Source organism: Anthonomus grandis, chromosome 18, assembly GCF_022605725.1.
Source record: "Anthonomus grandis grandis chromosome 18, icAntGran1.3, whole genome shotgun sequence".
Taxonomy (NCBI): Eukaryota; Metazoa; Arthropoda; class Insecta; order Coleoptera; family Curculionidae; genus Anthonomus; species Anthonomus grandis.
The window spans coordinates 8,139,103-8,154,977 of NC_065563.1; the positions used below are offsets into that span (position 1 = coordinate 8,139,103).

Sequence of the window (15,875 nt, forward strand, 5' to 3'; positions counted from 1 at the left end):
AAATACAGTAGGCTCGCGTTAATGTGAACTCAAAAAATTTCGACTTAGTTCGCATTACTGAAATGTTCACATTATGGAGATTTTATATTAAAAATAGCTAAAATTAAAATAAAAGGGAACTACATTGTACTTTATTTATGTTTGTATTTATTTATAAATTTATTTATTACAGTTTTAAGCATTATACAAAAGTTTTATTTAAAAAAAGATGTAATTTTTATTTGCACTTTTTTTTTTGCGACAGGTTTAAGGCTACAGCCTTTTCTTCTAAACCTTTTAGTGTAATAATGTCCTTTATGTCGACATAGTTTTGATTGGCCCATTGTGTGACAATTTTCAAGGCTGCAAGAGCCTCCAAATGCGTAACTTTTTTTTCTTCAAAAGTTAATATCTCGCAGTCACTCTCTTCTGAATCATTGCTATCGAGATTTTCCTCCACTGCGTCTGTATTCCATTCCTCAATGTCTTTGGGATTATATATAGATCAATCTAAAAACAATCATATCTCAATGAAATTCTAAAACTACAGACTTTCTTCTTTTAATTTCCAAAAATCGAAAATTAAAAGTAGTAACTAGCACTAAATAATACCTGTTCAATTGTTTGAAGCAATGTAATGGTTTCATCAACTGCAGCTGCTCTAACATCATTTTCCCACATCTCTTTTAGTCGAGCTAAAGGTAGGTCATCCTCCTCCAAATTTTTTCCCAAAATATTATTCCAACATTTGGAAATTACTGAAGGCTCTATTTCTTGCCAGGCCATGTGCAATTGCATAATAGCATCTCTTAAAGTTATAACTTTTAGGGCCTCAGCTACTCCTTGACCCTTTGATACAATTGAACTTAATAGGCCTTTTCTGTAAAATAGTTTGGTTATTCGCAAAACATTTTGGTCTAATGGTTGAATTAATGGTGTAACATTTGGGACAACAAAAATGTGTCCATCAGAAGTTTTTAATTCTTCTGCCGGTGGATGCGAAGGGGCATTGTCTAACAGGAGAACGGCTTTTAAAGGAAGGTTTTTGTTTTGTAAAAATGATTTAAGTAACATAAAAACCCAATTTAGTCTTAAAAAAATTAAAAAGCAAACAAAACTTTCACTTACCTCTGGAACAAAATGCTTAAAAAACCAATTTTAAGAAATTTCCTGCGTCATCCAGGCATTTTTAGTGCTTTTATAGATGACTGGATTATCAAATCCTTTAAAACATCTGGGTGATTTTGCTTTTCCTAGTACCAAAGGCGTTAGTTTGTGTGATCCTGTAGCATTTGTGCACCCCAAAAGTGTTATTCTTTATTTTTAGACCAGGCGGCGTTTTTTTCAAAAATTGCAACATAGGTTTTATCTGGCAATAACTTCCAATATAAACCCATCTCATCTGCATTATAAATTTGATCTTCACTAAGATTAAGCTGCTTCATCTTTTTTCTTAAGCCTTCAATAAAGGGATTTACAAGGTGAGGCTGTGAGGACAACTTTTCACCTGCAATTTTAAGCAGCCTTATACCATATCACCATTTAAATTTTTGAAGCCATCCATCGCTTGCATTAAATTTATCGTTGAGTTTTAATTTTCTATGTAAATCTAGAGCCTTTTCTTTAAGCATATCACCCGTAACTGGCAAATTTCGTTCACGCTGTTTGGTAAACCATTTATACAACAAAGTTTCCATCTTGAGGTTTTCTGCACTGCTGTTTTTAAAGTGGATTTTTTTATTCTATTAGGTCTTAAACTCTCTCCAACAACTTTTAGAATTTTTTTTTCTTTATTTTTAATTGCACAAATAGTTGATTTTGGTATTTGATATTTCTTTGCTAGTGCAGTAACACTCATACCATTTTTGTGCTCTTCCAAAATTGTTGATTTCTCATAAAGAGTTAAACACTTCTTATTAATTTTAACCATTTTAAAAGGCCACTGCGCAAGACGCGACCCTCTCTCTTATCTAACATCAACTAAATGACCAAACAACGTTTCAAATGCGTAAACCCAATATCCACTAACAAGCCTAGACAGGATTACTAAAGATTTCTTAAAATCACATTATCGAAATATGGGTTTGTTCACACTATAGAATTAACATAGAAAAATATTGGTGTTCACATTAATGAGTTGTTCATAAAATCGTAAGTTCACGTTACCGCGAGTATACTGTATTTGTTCTAGGGAATCCTGGGTGAAAAGTCTTTTTTTGTCTTGTGTCTCCATTTTTTAGAAAGAATGAGAGTACCAAAATATGCTCTGGAGATTTGATTTAATTTTTGTTAACCCTTATTCAACAAAACAAGACAAGTTTTCTAAGAATAATCTCTCAAATTCCTTCAAAAGAAAACAGTGGTCATACCTTTGTTACATCTATTACAAAAAAGTATGATGTACACATTCTACAGTTTTAATCCACAACTCAAATTAAAGAGGCCATACAATACTACTTTATTCCAGTCTTGGTAATATCAAACTATTAAAAAGTTTCAGACACTCTACACTAAAACTTTTGTTAAATTTAATGATAAAAACCTTATTGTTTTATGTGCTTCATTTACCATATTAAGAATGTGATCTGTAAAGACCATATTACAGTCCATTATTCGACCCAAGTTTCTCTCTTTTTCTCAATTCACAAGCTGTATGTATTAATGCTATAGGTAGTCATCTGTAGTACTAATTAGACTATAGATTTCAAAATCATCTGCAAGAAGTAAACTTTCATATCACTAATATAAATTAAAAATAACAGGCTTCCTAAATTGGAACCTTGAGGGACTCCAGAGGAACTAGTAAAAACATCAGATCTGGCTTCCCGGATCTCAATATATTATTTCCTATTTAGATTTGATGAGATTAATCAGTATATTGATGACATTATTCATATAAAGGGCTTTTATTATAACACTATGTCTAACTTTATCAAATGCCTTTTTTATATCTATATATATACATCAACCTGTTTCTTTCTCATTAAATGCTTTGTCAGCAAACTGGACAAATGTTATTAAATTGGTTAATGTAGATTTATTAGGCAGAAACCCATGCATTCAGATCTGAAGAATCTAGGCAAGATGCTTAGCTTGGTTTAATATATTAAATATATCAGGTGGTAGTATGGAAAGTAATCTTACTTCTTAATATTATGAACCTTAACTCACTATTGATGATTATAATAGCAATAACGGTAGTATTAAAGTATGTGATAGACTGGATAACATAGTCTGTTTAAAAGAATCAAACCAAAATTTTAATTTATTACATGTTAATATTAGGAGCCTGAATAATAATTTCATAACCTTATTCTTTTTCTCAAATCACTGGAAAGCAATTTTGATGTTGTTGTTTTATCTGAGACAATGTCCAATTGGACAGTCCTTCATGATCCTTTAAATTTTTGTATTAATGACTATGATTTATTTTATAATGAGAGCAAAATTAATAAATGTGATGGTTGTTTAATTTTTTGTAAAAGTTCATTAGTAAAAATGAGTAATATAATTGAAATTAACAATCAGAAGTTCTTAAGAGTCACACTTACTAAAAATAAAACAAGCATCGGGGTTTTCTCCCATTATAGATCCCCTTTGATTAAAGAATTATATTGATTATATTCTTTGGTGGTTCTGCTAGGTCAGGCTAATTATGATTCTTGTGATATTGAGCTTTTTGTGGGAGACATTAACATAAATTTATTGAATATTCAATCTTCTATTGTTGAATTTGTTGTTGAATTAATGAATATGGAAGTTGTCTTAATAGCTTTGGTTATATCTCTAAAGTTGATAGGCCTACTAGGGTTGATAGATATAGTATGACTTGTATAGACCATATCTTTATGAAAAGCAAAACAAGGTTTGAAAATAATTTAATCATACTAACCAGCTTGGTTTCCGACCATCATTCTTTATTATTTAGTATTAACTTACAAAATAAGTGAAACAGCGCATCCAACGAAACAAATACTATTAGATCTTTAAATGAAATTAACCATGAACAGCTTAAAAACTCGATGAATGAATACCTTAAAAAAACACATACTTGCAGCAACAAATGTAAAATCAATTTCAAATAAAAAAATTCGCCTTAAACCCTGGATCACTCCGGCCCTGCTAATTTCAATTAAAAAAATAAATGAGCTTCATATATTATACATTTGAAATCATTTAGATAAAAAATTTTTGTATTAGTTATAAAATTTATAGAAATATGCTAACTAAACTTATTAGAAGTACCAAGGCTAACTACTTTAAGCAACAATTAGAAAATGCTGGGGGTGATTCTAGGAAAGCCTGGGACATAATCAAATTAGCTACCAATGAATGTAAGATAAAGTCTAATATTCCTTGTATTAAAAATACTAATAATCAAGAAATCACTGACCAGAAAGAGGTAGCTAATAAACTTAATATGTATTTTAGTTCTGTTGGTTCTAAGCTAGCCAATAAGATACATAAGCCTAATAATGTTCGTGGTGTGATCCAGAAGCAACAAATGGAATTTCCATCCATGTTTTTGTCCCCTGTCACCAAAAATCAAATTTTTAATGCTGTTGCAACTTTGAAAGCAAAATCTTTTCCAGATAACTTTGGTGTTTCCAATTAGTTTGTGAAATCAAATATAGAATTTTTGATTGTGCCTTTGGTACATATTGTGAATTTGATATTTACCAGTGGCGTTCTACTATATTTAAAAGAGCGGTAATTGCATAAAGCTGGAGATAGTACAGAACCGGGTAATTACAGACCCATTGCACTTACTAGTCCTATCTGCAAAGTAATCGAGAAATGTATAAAAAAACGACTATGCAGTTTTTTAAAAGCTAATAGGGTCTTCAGAACTCACAGTATGGATTCACCGAGGGTGTAGGTTCAGATGCTGCTTTGAATGAAGTCTGCACTTTTATTACAGACTGTTTTAATAACCGTTGGAAGCCTCTGGCTGTCTTTTTGGATCTTTCCAAGGCGATTGACTGTGGATCATCGCATCCTACTAAATAAATTATATAATGTATTTGCTTTAAAACAATTGTATATTGCATATGTGAGGTCTTTACTTGAATTTTCTAACATTATTTGGTGTCCCTATTTTCAAATTCATATTGACAGAATTGACACAATTCAAAATAAATCTTTAAGATATGCTGGCTATACACTTTCTAAGTCTGGGATAATATTAAACAGTGAACTTACTATGTCATACCTAAACCTAAGTCTATTGTCTGCTAGAAGGGAGTATTATGATGTTTGTTTCGCATACAAAGTGTTAAATAACTATTATAGATAGCACATAGTGTTTAGCCACCTTGAAAATGCATGTACCATCATACCAAACATGTAATAGATCCCTCTTGCATGTGCCATATTGCAGAACATTTTACTTGCTTTACAGCCCAGTAAACCGAATCTCAAATAAGGTTAACAAATATTGTAATGTGTTGTTACATTATTTTAGTTGTACTTCCCCAAATAAATTTAAGTGTGAAGCAAAGAAAGCTATTCTGCACAATGAAGCAATAAAATAATTGGATGTTTCTTTTTTTTTCTCTTTATGGGTGTTTTATGTAGTTCTTTTGATATTCTATTATTCCATTCTGTGGACACATATACTGTTCATTACCACTAATGTTAAGCTTAAGATAACTAGAATTAGTAATAATATTGTAAACTGTAACACCCATTAAATGTAATTTACGTTAAAATAAATAAATAATACTGGTATTAGGGGAATTGTACTTGACCTATGTAAGTCATATGTTACAACCAGATCTCAAAAGGTAAATCTGAAATCAGTTTCAAGTTCTTATGTAAGTGTGGGATGTGGTGTTCCACAAGGTACAGTGCTTGGCCCAATACTCTTCTTAATCTACATTAACGATCTTCCACATGTAGTTCCGAAAGTAAAAGTGGTATGTTTCGCCGATGACACAGTTCTGTTATGTAAAGGGGATTGTTGGGATGAAGCTTTTAAAGGCTAAAAGTGCAATGTGTAGTGTTCAAACATGGATGGATATTAACTCACTGACAGTAAATGTCAAAAAAACTAACTTTATGTGTTTTTCAATCAGTATAGTGGGATTACCAAGCAAGCATGTTCTTAGGATTCATACCCCAGATTGTAAAATGAATATTGACTGTACTTGTGGGAGTATCAAATCAACAAACACAATTAAATACTTAGGTGTTTATTTTGACAATTATTTAAAATGGCAGCATCATAGTGGTTATGTTCAAAACAAATTAAAAAATCTAATATATAAATTTTATAAGTTACGTAATATACTCAGTAAAAAAATAATAATAAATGTGTGCAAAGCACTTGCTGAATCATGCCTAAGCTATGGTATAATATGTTGGGGTGCTACCTACAATAAAACTTTAAAGAATATTTATATTGTACAGAAATATCTTTTAAAATTTATTTGATTTAAATCCAGACTGTTTCCCTCCAACCTTTTATTTGAACAATCTGAAATATTTACTGTTACCCAACTTTATATTAAAAATGTACTTAGATTCTCAATTTGTAGTAACCTTTTTAAAAATTTTATTAGTCATAATGTTAATACTAGAGCAAATACACATCAACATCTAATAATACCCATCTCCCATTTTAGTGTAACTCGAAAATGTCTAACATATATAGCTCCCAAATTATTAAATATGTTGCCGGAACAATTTAAAAACAAAAAAATATTATACTGTAAAGAAAAAATTGTACTCATGGATTCAAGATAACGTAAATTCCATCCAAGTGTGCCATTAACTTCCATTAAATTATAACTAACTAGTATTTAGTCAAATATTTCTGAATTGGATAATATTATTTAAGCAGGTATATATTACTATTATTAGTGTTAGGTTGAAGTTCATTATGAAGTAATTATTGATGTGCTGAATGTGCATACACACAAACAGATTATGTCCATTGTATGCATATTACATCTCATTATAATTGTAAATTAATATGTAATTGATTGATTAAATATAATTTTTTTCATCGTGTTTCCAATTACATTACTTTATGACTGCTTTGTAAAATTATTTTTGAAATAAATGGTATTTTATTATTAATATTTGGCAGAAATTCATGCTTCAGAATTTAACTTCTTCATATAGTCTATCAATTAATAACTAGGAGTAATTGGCTTCCTTGGCTGAAGCAAAAACTTTCCAATTATAAGAATCCACAAACAATTTTAAAGTAAATGTTGTCTTTATGTAGGTTTTAATGGTCCACCACCAAACTTTGGGGAGAATTGGGGGGGCCCAGGAGGTCCCAGAGGTCCCCCACCTAACCTGATGAGTGGGCCTCCGTTTGGAGGTGGTATGATGAGTGGCCCCTCTGGTGGGATGAGCAATGGACCTACCAATGAACAGGTAAACCCTATTTAATTTAGGCATATTTTTATTTAACAAATCGTAATAAAGCTGTAATTGCTGGTTTCTTACTGGAATATATGTATATTGTGGATAATTATATTATATATCCTTGAAGACCAGTGGACCAATTGTTGCCATTGTGGTAACACTACCTTCATGAATTCATGTACTAAGATGGTTTTTTTTGTTACATTTCTCAATTAATCTTTTATTTATAATGATGATTCTTATACAGTAATGACGCGGAAGTTGGAACAAATTCATTTAAAATTCAGGAGTGTGTTCAAAAAAAAACGCTCGGATACATCGATTTTTTTGATGATGAATTCATGTATACAGTTGAAAGTGTACAAATTATGAGCTAAAAAAAATCCTGTTAAAATTTGGATTAAAAGGCATAAACCCAGTTATCTGCCAAAAATAAGCAACGACCATCAACTTCAATTTTTTAAATGGAAACACCTAATTTTTGAATTCTGCATAGAATTTTAAGTATATTTTGTATACCATGTCTTATACCTAATACTAACATTATTAATGAATTTGCAACTGTTTGGGTCATTTGAGCATATTCAAACATATTTTTTCATAGTTTTTTAACGGGTATATTTGATTATTGACACCTTGTCACCATTTAATCGCATGTAAACAGTATGTATTACTTTAAATAAATGTCAAGTGCAGTTGCGAAGTTTAAAAATATGGCGCGTTTAACTGAAAAACCAACGAATTGAAATTTTTTCAATTTTCCTTGGATTTCTTCCTCATAATGCATGTCAATGTATGCAGCAAATTAATGAGGACTTAAACTCAATATTTAAATGGTCAAGACAGCATGGGATGATTTTGAATGCTAACAAGAGCACATACTTACTCATAGGTTCTAATACATTAAAAAAACAATTTATTTAATCTAATTTCAATGCTTACTTTGCATATAAATAACAGTGTCCTTCCTTGTTCAGCATCAGCAAAAAATCTTTTGATGAGGTCCTAAACTTTCAGGTACATGTCAATAAAAAATTATCGTGCATGTATGCTTTACTTAAAAGCTTGTATCAATTTATATATCATTTGCCCAAAAATATCAAATTAATGCTTGTGGAGGCTCTTGTTTGGTCACAGCTAGATTACTGCAATGTCGTTTGTTACAATTACGTCACTCTTGAAATGAAGAATAAAATTCAGTTAGCTCAAAACGCCTCTATGAGGTTTGTTTTCAACATACAAAAATTTGATCACATAACACCAACATATGTCGACAATAAAATACTAAAATATGAAAGGAGAGCAGCTTTACATTTTGGTCAGTTTTTTTATAGAATTTACAAGTCGTGGTACCCTAAATATCTTCATGTGATTTTCCTGATATTGTATTACTAACTGAGCACTGGTTAAAGCCTAACGAATGTTTCTTAATATCTGATTATATTCCTATATCAATTTTTTGTCGGCAACACTCCATACATGGAGGAACAGCTATTTTAGTTAAACAAACAATTACAGATTTTTTCTGTAAAATTAATAAGTATGATTTAAGTAGGTTTCTGTTGGAGAAGGTTTTTGAATTCTACCTTTGTTTTTGTAAGCGATTTAATTTATATGTTCTTTGTGTTTATAGACCACCCACAGGAGATATTGGTATGTTCCTGGACAAACTTGATTCTCTATTATCCCAATTGTCTCTACACTCCATAGTTATATTGGCTGGTGACTTTAATATTTACTTCACTGATGTAAGCTTGCTATCATATCATACATCCCTTTTAAGTATATTGGAATCTTATGACTTAAAGATGCATGTCCTTTCACCCACACTTATAACATCCTCATCTGCAACTACTATTGATTATTTGTGTACAAATTTAAATGATGTGTCATGTAGAGTACTCTCATCTGGTATTTCTGACCATGAAGCCATTCTCACTAGGATTCCATGCAACGCTGTATTTCCTTCATCTCATTATATAGGAAGAATTTTCAGCAGAGCAAACTTCAATGCTTTTTCTTCTACTACAGCTTTGGTTAATTGGATTGCAGTTGAAATGGCTCCTGACCCGTTTATTTTGTTATTTCATGTGCTATGTGACAAGATCAATCAGTGTTTTCCTAAAAAGAGGCTTAAAATGAAAAATAGAAAACCATGGGTCACAGCAGGCCTCAGAACTTAATCTCAGCTAAAAACCTCCGTTTTTTGGCTAAGTTGTGCAAGTATACAACTAATGCAAACGTTATTTTTTATCATCAGAAATATCGTAGTCTATACAGAAAGACGATAAAAGCAGCAAAGGTTAAATATTATAGTGACTGCTTGAATGTATTCTCAAATAGGCAGAGAGAATGTTGGTCAATTATAAATGACTTCAGGCATTCTCACAAGAAAGTTTCAGAACCAGAAGTAAGACCAAATAGTTTAAATGATTATTACTGTAATGTTCCTCATTTATTGCTCAAGGATGTGAATACTAATATTGATCCTTTGCATTATATTCAACAAGTGTCAGTTCAAAATTCTTTTTTCTTTTATCCTGTTAGCGTTACTAACGTTAAAGATGCAATTAAAAGCTTAAAAAACCATAAATCAGCTGGAGCTGATGGAATATCATCAAAATTACTACTCCTTTTGCCTGACACAGCACTGAATGCCTTAGCTTCTGCCATAAACAATTCCTTTCATAATGGCATCTTTCCAGCATGTTGGCAAGAGGCAGTGGTTATCCCTCTTTATAAGGGTGGAGATTTGAGTGAGCCTTGTAATTTCCGTCCAATTTCTATATTATCTACCCTCTCCAAGCAACAAGGGATTATTATACATAATTTTTGTGATTCAAAAAAAGGCAGTTAGATACCTATGTTCCGCTGGGTTAAGAGATTCTTGTAAACCTCTCTTTATATCTCAAAAAATCCTAACTATTTTTTCTCTTTTTATCTTAGAAACAACTCTTATTCATAAATGTCCTAAACCTCCCTCTCACACTGGTCATATGACTCGCCAGGTTAACGATGTTCCCTTACCAATCCCTACATCCTCCCTCACCAAGAACTCACTTATATACTTCAGCAAAAAAAATTACAACCATGTTCCTCTATGTATCAGACAAAGTTTAGAAGTTAAGAAATTCAAAAAGAAATTAAAATCACTTTTATTATCCAGGGCATATTATAGCCTTGACGATTTTTTTAATGATACCTTTTGACCTGTGCTCTGACATCATTTTAGTGTTTTAGTTTTGTTTCCTATTAAATATTTTAATTTACTTCCTCTAAATTCTGTTTTATTGACAGCTTTACTTATTTTTTAATGAAATTTATCAAAAAGATGCTTTTTTTTTCTCAATCTGTTTTGTTATGATTAATTTTGGAGACGTTTTAGATGTTATGTTTGTTTGAAATTTGAAATTTAAAGTGAATTTGGAATTTTTTAGTTTTTAGGATGCTTGTACACAAGATTTTGTTTTGTATTACGTAATATAGCACATTTTCTTTCTTCAGATTATTTCACAGCAAGACAAGATTTACATAGTCACCGCCTAAGAAACATTATAAGATTTAAAATACCAGTGCATAGAACTGGAGGTTTTAAAAACTCATTTGCCTATCAGGGTGTATTTTTGTTAAACTCTGAAGTATACAACTTAATAATTTTCACTTTAATATATTTTGTGGTTGCATAATAAACGTTTAGTTATTTAAATTTTGATGATAATAGGTTATGGAGAAGACTCGAACACAGGCCGTTTGAAAAAAAGTTTGCGATGTGTTTAACAATAAGTACCTGGAAAGGCCAATATAAACATAGAAGTTGTAGACAAAGCCAATAGACTGTACATTAAAGGAATAAAAACGATAAACTAATTTAAAATAAAATAAAATTATATAAAACTTTGAAAAATACTTAAATGCTAATCATTAAAAAGTCACCTAAACTATAGTACGCTTTACTAGCAAGAAATATTTTCGTCCTTGTACGTAGGCTTTTTTCAGTCTTAAGTTGTCTTATTTCTAGTGGAAGTTTATTAAACAGCTTTCTACCTCCATATATGATAGAGTTACGGAAGTTCAAAATGAGGAATGGGTAGCCTCAACAAATAATTTTGTCGCGTATTATAGTGGCTTCCTAAGTGGAGTTCCTGTTTATATTTTCTAAAAACTAAGCAAACTGTTTCCAAAATAAAAATAGAACACAGGGTTAAAATATTATGACTTAAATGACCTATGATAAACTATGACCAAAAACGGGCGACATGAGTCACGAGGCTTGGCCCCCACACAGATATCTAATGGCCCTTTTCTGGAGTACAAACACTGAACTAAAAAGTGAATTTGAACATGAACCCCAAAAGCAAATTCCATATCGAAGGTGCGACTCGATAATCGCGAAGTATGCAGATCTGGCGATGGAGAAATTAAGACAATGGTGGCAATAACCCTTAGGGCGTAGCAGCCTGATAAGACTTTTCTACATACATTCACAATATGGTCTTCAAATTTAAGGAACTTGCCTATGGAAAGACCCAAAAACTTACTGAACGGTGGCATGGTGATGGCTTCATTATTTAAACATATATCATTTGTATTACATTAAAAAATTAGGGACATTTGTTTTGGAAACATTAAATGTCAAAAAATTTGCATCACACCAGTCTTTTATTTTTAACAAATCTGCACGTATATTGGCCTCCATTTAAGAAACATCAGAGTCGTGCCAGAAGATGGTGGTATCATCGGCAAACAATGTAAATTTGCCAGTTACCTGCAGTTGTGGCAGATCGTTCACATAAATGAGAAAAAGTAAAGGACCAAGTACTGATCCTTGCGGAACACCCACATTTATCCCAAGTTCCTTAGAGATACCACCATTAAATTTGACAGCCTGGACACGATTTGATAAGTAGGAACGAAACCACTCAACGGCAGTTCCTCTGAAACCATAGAGCTCCAGTTTCATCAGCAGCAGCATTTGACTCACGCAGTCAAATGCCTTGGACAAGTCACAGAATACCGCTGCTGCAACTTCACCAACATTCAGTCGGTTGTACAGGTGCTCTAGAAAGCTAAAGATAGCATCATTTGTGCTCACAGACGAAAGCCAAACTGCTGAAGACTCAATAGGCCAAAACTATTTAAAAATGAAACCATCCTCACCTTAACGAGCCGTTCCACTATCTTGGCTAAAGTAGGCAATAACGCTATAGGTCTAAAGTTAGAAGGACAGTCGCGATCGCCACCCTTGTAAAGAGGAACAATCATTGCTTTTTTTAAGCACTCTGGGAAAACTCCAGACATAAATGAAAAGTTAATTGACTCGGCCAAGACTTGCAAAGCAACAAGGGGTAAAGCAGAAAATATTTTAAGAGAAAGCCCATCCCAACCTGATGAATTCTTATTCTTAATATTAACAATTAACTGTTTAAGCTCTTCTACACTTGTGGGGGCAAAAAAGGAAGATTCGGCTACTACCACATTGCTGAGATAGCTCCTGGGATATATTTTTTGTGAGATATTGGCTGCAAGGTCACTAGCAATATCACAGTAGAAGGAATTGAGGACACTGGAATCTAAGGTGCTTGGAATAACCAAGACATTATTTTTGCCCCTTAGCTCATTTAAAATCTTCCAAAAAATTTTTTGCTCTGTTGGAGGAATTATTTATCCTCCTTTGAAAGTAGGTCCACTTAGCCATTTTAATTGAGTTTCTGTAAATCTTGCGGTATCTGTTATAATAATTTAAAAATGTTGCATTGTTGCGTATTTCCTAATGTAAAAAAAGGAACGCATATTTTTCCCAGATACTCGTAAACCCTTATTCTACCAAGGTTTTCTATTTCGTTTCTTAATATTGACAACAGGAAAAGCAGTGTTAAAATTGATTAATTCTATTTGATGAAAGCTGCAGTTGGTTAACAGTAGTCAATACATTATTCCAACTTGACATATTGCAAAGCAAAGAGAATTTGCGGAAATTAACTCTAGTATAAAGTCTATCGCGTCCAAACTTATTCTCATTAGCTGCTAATAGTGCAGCTTTACTAATGCCTCATGGTCAGACAAACCGGCATTGATTATTGTACACTGATTTTCGTGTTGGTTAAAATTCGTACAGAAGTAATCTATCAGTGAGGAAGAAAATGCTGAAATCCGGGTTGGCTGATCCACGTGCATCTTTACACGTTCTATTACACGTTCGGTAGTAAGCAAAAATTGAAAAAAAATTTTAAGAGATTTTTGTCATGTTGAGACAAAAATGATCAAGATCGTCCCACGCTTCCAGAAAACAGACAATTAGATATTTTGCTCGATTTACAAGAAAATCCTCATAAATCAACTCGACAAGTTGCTGCAGATCAGTCGGTTAGTAAATCATGTGTTCTAAAATATTTGCATAGGAATAAATGTCATCCATATAAAATTATTTAATTCAGGAGCTTATTGAAAATAATCGCATCCGCAGAATAGAGTTTTGCGAAATAATGTAATGCAAACCCACAATTTTTAAGTGAGATTGTTTTTACCGACGAGGCAAGTTTTTTTTTTAAATGGTTCTGTAAATAGGCAACATTTTCGTTATTGGGCACCAGAAAATCCACACTGGAGTATGGAAAGTCACACACAATTTCCCAAGAAGTTAAACGTATGGGCAGGAATTGTGGGCACGTAAATTGTGGATCCCTATTTTATTAAGGGCGCACTTACCTCTGGAAAATATTTAGAGTTGCTTCAAAATCAGATAGGACCTAGTTTAATTGCACTTTATCCAAATGGTGAAAACCCATTTATACCGGCAGATTCGATATTTAATAACTTAAATTTGGCTTTTAATAATTTTGAAGTATTGGGCATATCATTTACAATTAAAAAACCATCTTTTGCCCTTATTACGATATATCGTGCACCTTCCAATAGCATACCAGCTTTTTTAGATAACTTGAAGGATCTTTTTAGGTTAACTTTAAACTTTGGAGTATTTTAATGTTCCACAGCGTATTACAGAACCAACAATAATTAACATGAACACTGGTTCTGGTACCCTTATTGACTATATAATTTGCAGTAATGATTTGGTTTCATTAAACTTCGAGTCGCTTGTCATAGTAGAAACAATCACGGATCATAATATGATTTATTCAATATAAGGGTTAAAAAAAAAATCCATGACTTTCAGAGATTATCACAACATAAATATAGACAATTTTATAAACGATGGTTTGCTTATAAATTGGGATCAGATGTACCACCTTATAGATATTAATGACAAAGTGCAGTTTTTTAATGAACATATTTTACAACTTTTAAATACACATGCTCCGACTAAAAATAAATTAAAGAGAAACTATATTGTCCATGGATAACCGAAAATATAAAAACTTATCAAATTACGTGATCGTGCTCGTAAAAAATATCTCAAAAGTAAATCTCAGCCTCATTTTGAATATTATAAACGGCTAAGAAACTACACAAAACATGCTATAATACGAGAAAAAATAACATTTTTTAATCAATTATCAACCAAAAAAGGGCAAGAATTTTGGAGAGTAGCAGATAAACTGTTCTTAACTAAAGGAAAAAAAATGTCAAAACGATCTACCTACTAACATATCAAATCCAACAGATATTGCGAACATTTTTAATACTGTTTCCACCCTACCGGATACTGCCAGTAAAGAATGTATTGAATTTTATCAAAATAATACCGTAAATAATATAAAATTTAATTTCCAGTTTTTGGACCAAGACAATATGATTAAAATAATCCAGACTATTAAATCAAATGCAACGGGAATCGATGGTATTTCTATAAAAGATATAAAATTGTGTTTGCCTTTTTGCTTAAGTCCTTTATTGCATATTATTAACGAATATTCTTCAACAAAGGTCTCCAAATGTGCAGAAAAGGGCAATTATTAAACCCATTCCAAAAAATTCAAATCCAAAAGAGCATAAAGATCTCAGACCAATTAGTATTCTACCAGCATCATCTAAAATTCTGGAAAAACATATTTTTAATCAAATTTCAAATTTTGTTGATATTCACAACGCCACTTTGCAACAATATGCCGATGATTCCCAAGTTTATATTCCAATTCACATTAATAATATAAATCTATTCTATCAAAATTTTAATAGTGATTTAATTAGTCTACATACATAAATATGCAGAAAATCATAATCTTAAGCTTAATGCCACAAAATCTAAAATTCTTATTATGTGCTCTAACTTTAATATAAGGCAAAGGCTTGAACACAACTTATCCCTAAATCCTATATCTATTGATAATACTTCAATTCCTGTTGTTTCCGAGGCAAAAAATTTAGGCGTTATATTTGACAGCTCTCTCTTTTGAATTACACATAAAAATAAAACAAAAACTGCTCATTTCCGTTTAAAAAAAGTTTTTAAGCTTAAGCGAAATTTATCGGCAAAACAAAAGTACTTATTGTGCGATAGTCTTATTTTGTCATTGTTTGATTATGGTGACGTAGTCTATGGAAATTCTTTATCTTCA

The 15,875-nt window shown here is 31.7% G+C and overlaps 1 protein-coding gene across 1 annotated transcript in view; it reads left to right on the forward strand.

Annotated features, from left to right (window-relative positions):
• LOC126746864 (transcription elongation regulator 1) overlaps positions 1-15,875 on the forward strand; it is a 114,474-nt gene that overhangs the window by 7,429 nt on the left and 91,170 nt on the right. The window contains exon 3 of the mRNA XM_050455254.1: positions 7,214-7,368. Coding sequence (XP_050311211.1) covers positions 7,214-7,368 — 155 coding nt within the window. The remainder of the gene's footprint in view (positions 1-7,213; positions 7,369-15,875) is intronic.